General features: G+C 30.6%; 1 protein-coding gene across 1 annotated transcript; it reads left to right on the top strand.

Annotated features, from left to right (window-relative positions):
• Positions 1–414: 414 nt before the first annotated feature.
• Positions 415–5,051, top strand: LOC130799494 (uncharacterized). The gene is made up of 3 exons (XM_057662603.1): positions 415–1,570; positions 3,581–4,123; positions 4,750–5,051. Exons 1-3 carry the CDS (start codon positions 671–673, stop codon positions 4,849–4,851), a joined length of 1,545 nt encoding a protein of 514 aa, XP_057518586.1. The 5' UTR covers positions 415–670; the 3' UTR covers positions 4,852–5,051.
• The last annotated feature ends 5,291 nt before the right edge of the window (positions 5,052–10,342 follow it).

Below are 10,342 nucleotides of genomic sequence, written 5' to 3'. Positions count from 1 at the left end.
GAAATGAGAAAAACACATCAAAATAAGCATCTATTTTCTCTATTTTTAAATACTTGTTACGTTACACTTATTGATTTCATTTATCGCTTAAACTTGTTTTATATATGGTGGCTAATCTATAAGATAAAACACAATTAAATAAAATTTTATTTAAATCGTCTAATCTTATTTAAATACTTACATAATATTAATTTTTAATAATTTTTAAATTTGTAATGTTTAATATATAAATAATAAATATATCAAATAAAATTAAAAAGAAAAGGTCAAATATAACTAATATAATAGCGGAGTAACACAAGGAGTATATCATTTTCGTTGGTACACTAATCAGTAATCATCATATTATTATAGAAATAATATTAATAAAACCTGTGTTTTCGTGAATTTATCGTCAATATAAATAAAAAGGAAATCTAAGAAAAGTGGGAAAGGGAGCTCAATTAAACACAATCAGTCTTTTATCTTTTCAGTGTGCAACCTGGCAACAACAATGCACTCTTTTACTTCTTCTGCTTCTTCTCTTCGCCACTACCATCTTTAATCCTCTTTTCTTTTTCTTCTGAAATTAAATCCCCAATATATTTTTTTATTCATCATCAATTAGATCTGGCCTCTGGATTTGTTTTTGATTATAGATTGATTCCTTCCGTCAGTCTTCTTTTGCGGTATGAAAGATCCTGATAAGCTGATTTGGGATCAAATGAGAAGCCCAAAGTCTGTTAATGGAGTCGGGTCAAATCATATCACTAAAGGTTTTTTTTCTAAACTTACGCTTTGGTTAATTCTCTCTGTTTCCGTCACTTACGTTGTCTACACTTTTAAACTCGTTTCCCATCCTCAAAATTGCGAATACCCTTCAGATTCTCATATACTTCTTCCTTCTTCATTCCAAACCCAAGAAAAAATGACACTCCCAAAACCCAAACCTATACCCGAATCCGAACATGCATCCGACCCAGGACCCACGAACATATCCCATTTATTATTCGGCATTGGTGGGTCAGCCTCTTTATGGGAAGGAAGGAAAAACTACATAAAGATTTGGTTTAAAAAACCAGAGATGAGAGGCATTGTATGGTTAGACGGTGACGTAAGCAAAGCTGATGATGACGAAGAAGATTCTCTACCTGACGTAAGAATCTCAGAGGATACTTCAAAGTTTAGGTATACGAACAAGCAAGGTCACCGATCGGCGATTAGAATATCGAGAATAGTATCGGAAACATTAAGATTAGGATTAAAAGATGTAAGGTGGTTCGTTTTAGGGGATGACGACACCGTTTTTGTGACAGAGAATTTAGTGAGAGTATTAAATAAGTATGATCATAGAGAGTATTATTATATAGGGAGTAATTCAGAGAGTCATTTGCAGAATATATATTTTTCATATGCAATGGCTTATGGTGGTGGTGGATTTGCAATTAGTTATCCTTTAGCTGTTGCTTTAGAGAAAATGCAAGATAGATGTATTCAAAGGTATCCTGTTCTTTATGGTAGTGATGATAGAATGCAAGCTTGTATGGCTGAACTCGGTGTTCCACTCACTAAAGAACTCGGTTTTCACCAGGTATCAATCCCATTTTAAATTGTTTTTGGTTTAATACTTTAATTAATTTAGTTGGTGATGTGTTGTTCAATTGAATTGATTGTATTCAATTATTATATGCTTGTTTGGTTGAAAATGTTGGGTGATTTGATATTATGCTCATTTAATACCTGATCCTTATTCCGTTACATTGCTATATTTTATTTGTACGCAATTTAATATCTAGTTTTGATCATTTATATATTAAAATAGACTTAGCTAAAAATTATAAAAGTTTGATATTAAGAAAGTATTCGATTAGACGATTCAAATAAAATTTCACTTGAAAATATATATATCTTCTTACAAATTAGCTCGTTATATATAAAATTAATTTAGGAGATGAATAGAATTTCAGAACGGAGGAGAAAGAAATAATAAATTTGTTTTTAGTTGAAGAAAAGGCAATTAAAAGAATTGATTTTGTTTAAAAAGAAAAATTAAAACCCAATTGAAAAACCATTTGACAAATGTGACCCCCATCCTATATTTGGTGCAAAATTGATTTGAGAAATGGTTGGAAATGTATTGGGGAAATTGTAATGATTGGGTAGTAAGTGTGATTTAAAAGATAATTGAGGGTTTAAGCCAATTAGTAGTAGACCAGTAGAAGTAAAAGTTAGTAAAAATCTCTAAAAAGTGTTAATATTTATATGCTTAATTTTGATTAATATGAACCGTGGGGCCCGCATCTTGGGTAAAGTCAGAAGGCTTATTCTGTGCGTGGTAGACACTTCTCATTGATTTTCTTAATAAAAGTTGGACGGCAAAACTGTAGGATTGTGTGATTTTGAATTTCGAGGTGTTTTTAATTGTAATTTGGTGAATGAATACAATTATTGCTGTTGATTATTGTCGGTGTGTAATACTATAAATTGGACTATTTATAGAAATTATTATTAGGACCGTCGGGGAAACTATTAATATAATGCCAAGCTGTAAATGGGAAATAACCGTTGCTTCATGATGTAGAAAAAGGTTGGTCAGCCTACATTGACCTCTTACCTGGGGAACAAAGATGCTTTTGTTTTAGTACTTTTTAGAATAGAATTTTCATTTGAGTTGAATAAAAATGCATGTTAGGTACTTTGAGATTTGTTAATATATTAATGAAAAACCTTTATGAACATAGTTTTAGTTGTTATTTGTTTAATTAGACTTTGCCTTTTGAACCTTCTTAAACCTTTACTACTCGTTTCTCCCTCTGAATTTGCAATCAAAGGGTTTTGACTCAAATGCGATGGAGTAGTTTGCTTCTTTTGAGAATACGATAAAAATTTAAACTGTGTGAATAATATTACAAGAGAAGAAATATATAGATGAGAATTAAGAAAATGATGGGTACAAATACATATAAAAAAATGTAGCAAACGAGGTGAGGGTTCAAAGATAGGAAGTAGCGAACTCAGGGGCCGAAGTGGGTATATCCTCGGTGTTCATTTGATTGAAAGTTGGATTGTTGACTTTCATGTTAATTTATTGGCTCTGATCTGAACTTAATTTCAAAATAACATGTCTTTTGAGATGCAAAGATGAAAGTTTTAGACTTGAGAGTTGTAAACCATTTTTTTTTCATGGCAAGGCTGAAAATACTTTTAACATATATATGAGCAAGATTCTTGTTGGGTCTCATCACGAACAAAGTTACTTAAGGACCAATTTTCATGCAATTTAACCTATTTGTTTAAGTTATTAACCTATATAGAAGTATTAAATTATCTAAGATTATGAGCTCTTATGTGAAGTGATTGATCCTAATTTGATCTTATCTTTACGAATTAGATATTGTGAGATCAATAGAAAAATTTTTAATAGCTGGACTCAAACATTTTGTTTTAAAGGAAAAGATAGAATAAGCAGTAGCCAGGAACATAGGTTTGCTGAAGTTTTTTGGTGTATTTGGAAATTCACTTGTGTGATTATCTGTTTGGATATAAGCTCTTTATCAATTCCTAACTACAAGCTTTTTTGGTGTTTGGGAAAAAAATACAGTATGATGTGTATGGCAACTTGTTTGGACTGTTAGCAGCACACCCCGTAACACCATTCGTCTCCCTGCATCACTTGGATGTGGTAGAGCCCATCTTCCCTAATGTCACTCAGGTTCAAGCCTTGCAACGGTTAACAATCCCAATGAAATTGGATTCTGCTGGGTTGATGCAGCAATCGGTATGCTACAACAAGGCCATGAAATGGACTATCTCAGTATCTTGGGGTTTTGCTGTTCAAATAATACGTGGTGTGTTGTCACCCCGTGAGATGGAAATGCCAACAAGGACATTCTTAAATTGGTACAGGAGAGCGGATTACACAGCTTATGCATTTAATACTCGTCCTGTGGCTCGAAACCCTTGCCAGAAACCCTTTGTTTATTACTTGTCAAAAGCTAGATTCGATAAGAACAGGAATCAGACAGTGAGCGAGTACTTGAGGCATCGCATGCAGCACCCACTGTGCCGATGGAGAATGACCGAGCCATCCACAATCGATAAAGTTATAGTCTACAAGGAACCGGATCCACAATTGTGGACTAGGGTAAGTTCTGCTACTGGTGTACAACATTTCATTTGTAGCCTTAAATTCATCATTACGCAAATTACTGATTGATACTTGCCAGTTTAAAGTGTCATGTGCCATCTGATCTGCATCTCATTTTGAAGTACACATTGGCTAAGTCTTGTGTTCAGATCTAGAAAATGAGCAAAGATTGCATTTCTCATAAATGTTATTCAGATTTGGTAATCACTGCTTACTAATGTCTGATTAGACAATATAGAAATACTTTCGACATGTGCAAGTTGAAGGTCTAAGAGGACATTTTTAATGTTTTGTATTTTGATCCAATGCATTACGATTAGAAAATCAATTAAGTACTTAGTACGGGTCATCTGTGCCCTTAGCTTTCCCATTTTTCTCATTTTGTGCGTCTTTGAATTTGATGTTTTATGAACACTTAACATGCCTATCTATGTCATCTTTAAGCCCAAGACATCTATTTCATATAAAGATAGACACATTGCAATAGCTGCTTATTTGTTGTACTTAGGTGGACATTGATTATAAATCACTTACAATGAATTCGATCAGAGTTTAATAGGATTTCTTTGGAATATTGATGTTTTTGTTAACTTTGTGTTCTTCCGTTAATGTTTTATGAACAGTCACCAAGGAGGAACTGCTGTAGAGTATTGAAGTCGAGGACAAATGGAACGATGCTTATAAACGTTGGCGTATGTAGGGGAGGAGAAGTTATTGAAGTATAAAAACATGTGAACGCACATAAGCATTTTAGTTAGTTGCACTTCTTGTCCTCTTTCAATTATATGTCTTCTTCTTAATTTAGTTTCATTTCGTTACCCACAATCATACACTTGGGTATCGGGTTATAATTTTAAATGTGACAAGTACCTGCTGCTGCTTTGCATATCTATTGAAAATATTAGCCCCACTAGTATTTCATTTATATGGATAATCATATCCTACAATCATTAAATGCTATAAAAAAAAAAATGGAATATTTTACTTACCATTTTATATACTTTTGTCAAGTGTAGCATTTTTATAGATTAAGATGTGATTGTGTGATACTCAAAAGATTTTATTGCATTAATTACGATTTTATAAACTTTGAAATTTATATTTATACGTATTTTCATAATTTATACTAACAAAAGTTTATTTACTAGTATATTTATAATTACAACATTCAACCTAACTTGGAAAACAAATAAAACATTAATGGTTACGAATATAATAACACATGATAAATATTTACATCGGAAGGTTTATATAAGTTGTGATTGATATGAAAATCAACTAAGAGAACTTCGCGAAGACTGTTAGTTAATATACTTGCAATTGAAATCAAGAGGGCACATGTAAAACAGGGACTTTCACCGCGTTGGACTTTATTACAGAGAAAAATAAGATATTCATTTCAATATGTGTTACTGCATTCATGACAAACTAGATAGATTCTCGTATAAAATACGGACATAATAAATATTTATTCATATGAATATATAAATATTAATTTATAAAATTAATTCATTTACAATATAAAACATAATTATTAAATCTTTGTATTTGTTATAATAATATAATTGACAACAGCGAAGAAATAATTTATTCAATTATATAAAACATAAATGTGAAAAAATAGACAAAAATAATTACTATCAATCAATAAAAATTTATCAAATTGATTATCGTCAAGATATATTATATTGATAAATAAATCACCCAAGTAAGTCAATGTTCGTCAATAGTTTTTACTAGATTTTAATTACTACAATTTTTACATGCAATAGCATACTTTGTTTATTATAAAAACTTATTCTTTTCTATGATTCCATCATTGAATGATTTTAGATTTTCCATCAATATATTATATAAATTAATCTAATTTATAGATTTTTATCATGTATGATTTAAGAGAATAATAAAATATAACATAAATTTTAAGCTTAAAATTTATGTATATGAAAATTGTGTATATGAAAATAGAAAATGAAATTATTTTATTTTTTTCTTTTTATATTTGGGTCACTTCTTAATGAAGCAAACTTTACTTTTATTTAAGATAATCTGAGATGAAAAAAATCATAGGTTTATATAAGCAAATATATTTATAGTCTATCAACAAATATTATATTTTCGAATTAATTGTGAATTACTGTCTTAATGTTTTGATGGTTTTGCGAATTACAAGCTCGATGATTTTTTTTTTTTGCGAATTACAGTCTCCAAAGTAGGTTTTTGACCACTATTGAAGCCAGGTGACTGAATCCACATAATTTTAACCGTTGACCACACTTTTTACGTTTAGAAACTTTAGAAAACGTTTTGATTGAAACTTTAGAATAGGTTTTGATTTAAACGTTTTGAGGTGTAAGATACTCAAATTTAAACCAGGCTACTTTTATGCAAGTTTTTAGAAAATGTTTCATCACAAGCAGAAATAATTTTATTAGGAAAAAATTTGTAACAAAACAAGCAAACTTTTTGGCCTACTTTTCAAGTATGAACGTGATCTATACAATCGATTCAGGTTCTCTTTAACAAAACAAGCAAAATGTTTCATCCGGGTTCGCTTTTGCAATGGTCATGGCGATTGGTGGTGCTAATTGGATGAGATGAAGTGGGCTGGTGCTAATTGAATGAGATGAATTTGGGTGTGCGGTTATGTTGGTGGTGATTTGGAATGAATGTGGGGTTGTTAATGGTGATGATAGGTGGCAGCGGCGGCGGCAAATGTTGACAATTGTTGTGATGGTGGAGGGTACGTCGTTAGCAGTAGATGGAGTTTGGGTAAGTGTTGAATAGAAGGGAGGTTAAGGATATAAATTATATTTATTTTGCTTTTTATTTTTGTTTACTTTATCTGCTATTGTAGGTTACCAAGTGATAGGGTATGCCACGAGCAAATTTATAGCAAAGTTGGGATTATTTGAAAATAATCAATAGTTGAAATTATTTCTAGTTAACAGGCGATAGTTAAGATTACTTAGAGCAAATTTTTCAAGATATTAAATAAAAAGATATGGGTGACCATAAGGATGAGAAAATATATGAACCAAATATAAATGGTTCAAAGGGATCATCAAAAGACTGATCAACAAAAGCTAGCCAAAATACTACAACTCAGAATACTGTGTAGACAAGCATAAAACCTGCAAACAAGCATGGCACTGCTAACTGTACTAGGAACATTGTGCAGATAGGAGCACAAACAACTGCAAGGTTGCCGGGGTTGGGGGGTGGGGTGGAAGAAGAAGGCTTAAACTTAGCCACTGTTATACATAGGCCAAGTAACCAGGGTCTTGGGACAGTACTAACACTATTGGAAAAAATCCTATCTGCTGCGTGATATTTGCTGCGGTTTTTTCACAACGCAGCATTAAATGGCATAAAAAACGAGGGGAAAAAATTACATTATATGCTGCGGTTCTTTGAAAACCGCAGCATATAAGGTATTTTTATTTTTTTTTAAAAAAACACGCCTAAGAATGTTGAAGACACTCTCAGGGATCAAAAGTGGAAAAAGGCGATGGAGGAAGAAATATCTGCTCTTGACAAAAATAAAATATGGGAAAAGTGTGAATTGCCCAAAGGGAAGAAGATAGTAGGATGCAAATGGGTATACTCGATCAAATATCTGGCTGACGATACTGTTGAGCGGTATAAAGCCAGACTGGTAACCCAAGGGTACACTCAAACCTATGGAGTAGATTACTCTAAAACTTTCTCTCCAGTGGCCAAAATTGATACCATCCGGGTCTTATACCACTACACCAGCTTGATATGAAGAATTCCTTCTTACATAGGAACATTGAAGCGGTGGTGTATGTAACAGGAGCGGCAATCTCGATACATAATTAACGTTTTATAATAATGTTTAATACAAAAAATATTGCGAAAGTCTCAAAATGCCGAACTGTTAAAAACTTTAAATCATAAAACTAAAACTGTTTAAAACAAAAGTAAAATATTATTACCTCTGATAAGAAATATTGTTTGCTCAAAAAGAAAAAAAATACATCATTATCAAGTCATCAATAAAGATACAAAAAGCAGCTAAGTTCTCGATAATTAGTATATGTTGTGGCTTGGATCGGAACTTGAACTAAATCCTGCAAAATGCTGCCATCCATGATACGGATGACAGCTGATTGAATCGGTCAGCGCTTAACGCCGAGCATAACTTCCTATCCAGCTCAAAATACGGAAATTATACGTTACATTTACAAAATAATAATTTAAGTACGAAATTATACTTAATTGACACCACTGTATACTTTTACCATGTTCTTTTTCTGTTACATACTTTTAAGTCATTAAGATACCATTCTCGATCCTGACAGAAGTACGTTACCGCCACTTATACAATTCGGTAATCTTAACACTTGAGTAAGTTCATTTGGTTAATACTCATAACCGTACAATGCATCATAGCATCAACACTAATCAAGTTTATCACTGATCAACAAGCATATCAATATGACACCTGATATTATGTAAGGATCTGGTTAGGTGAGGACCGTAGTGCTAAACCTTAACTGTGGTGGGAGTCGTCACCCCTCCAATACAATTTATGCTCGAGCTCTACAGAATAGGTAGCTAACCCCCTGTCTTACATCGCATTTTACGTGCCGACCAACACGAGCGCCGAGATTTTACATGCCGGTCCATGGTTCGACATTACCTTACTATCAGGGTCATTCAATTAATGTTTGATCAACTTAGGTGATAACCTCTTTTATTTAATAAAATTTTAAATCATAACGTAGAATTAACCTTTATGTCTTTATACATTCATTAATAAATTTTTACACATTAAATTTTATTTATAACTTTATTTTTAATAGTCTCCAAATTAATATTTTCCACAAGTAGCTACTAAAATCTATTTATCTTTAAATAAGTTCCCAAAATCAACATTTTAAACTTTACAATAAATAAAGCTTTATTCTCTTCATAAAAATCAAATATTCTAATTAAAATTCAAATTAAAACTGCATCATTTGGATAAGTTTCCAAAATTCTACAAATTCACCAAAAATCAATATTTCAAGTTTAGAAAAATAAGTAAACTTTTATAAGGTTTGCAAAAATCAACATTCTAGTTGTAAAACAAATAAAACTTATAATTTCACAAAAATTAATATTTCTGGTTTAAAAAACAAATCAAACTTATAATTTTCATAAAAGGCAATATTTCTAATTATAAATCAAGTAAAACTTGTAATTTCACAAAATCAGTATATCACATATAGTTTGAGCGGCAAGTTTACTTAAAATACTTTTACATCATTTTACATAAATTTTAGTCAAATAGTTAGCAAATAAAATATTTTATACTAAATAGTGATTAAAAGTTAATTTTATTATGAAATCTCATGTATTCAAGAAAAACACTTCAATATTTAATAACTTATAAAAAATTTCTCAAAAATATCTTTTTAAATTGTTATCTTATTATTATCACAAAAATAGTTGTAATAATTTAAAATAGTAAATTATACTCTTTTTTTTTATTATATGATAGTGGTCGAATGGCCTATGAGTGTTTTAGGCCCTTTTCACATAAAAAGAACGACTTAATTTAATTCATCATACTAAATCCTAGATTTAAATAATTAACATAACCACTTACAAAAATAAAAACTTCATGCAATAACATAGAAATTTAATATAACTTTAAGGATAAACTTAAATCTCAAAATAAATTATAATAACAATATTCTTAATATAATCATACTTAGTAAAATACGTTCATAAAATAACTTACTACTATATAAACTAGTTTGAAGGCTAACATAAACATATTAATAAAAATTCTAACATAAAAAAAATAATAACGTTCCTAATGTAACACTTAACTCATAAATATACTAGCACTAGTTTATAACATAAATCATACTTAATATCACTAGAATATAATTTTGCACCCAACTTCCTAAACTTGTTCAAAGATTATTAAATTAACATACTAAAAATACTTTTAGCATACACATACTTAATATAATCTTTATCATAATTTCATTGAACTAACTTCCTACTAAAACATATCAACATATTTCATACTTTTACATATTATAAAGTAAATATAATGTAAAATTCCAAAAACGAGTAGGGTAAGAAGTTATACCATACTAACACAAAGGATTAGTACTAAATACTAACACTAGTGGAAAAAAACGTATTTGCTGCTTATCATTTGCTACGGTTTTTGTATATTCGCAGCAATAAATA

The sequence above is a fragment of the Amaranthus tricolor genome, chromosome 14 (assembly GCF_026212465.1).
Source record: "Amaranthus tricolor cultivar Red isolate AtriRed21 chromosome 14, ASM2621246v1, whole genome shotgun sequence".
Classification (NCBI taxonomy): Eukaryota; Viridiplantae; Streptophyta; class Magnoliopsida; order Caryophyllales; family Amaranthaceae; genus Amaranthus; species Amaranthus tricolor.
Note: the sequence above shows the minus strand (reverse complement) of the source record. Positions and strands in the feature narration are given on the sequence as shown.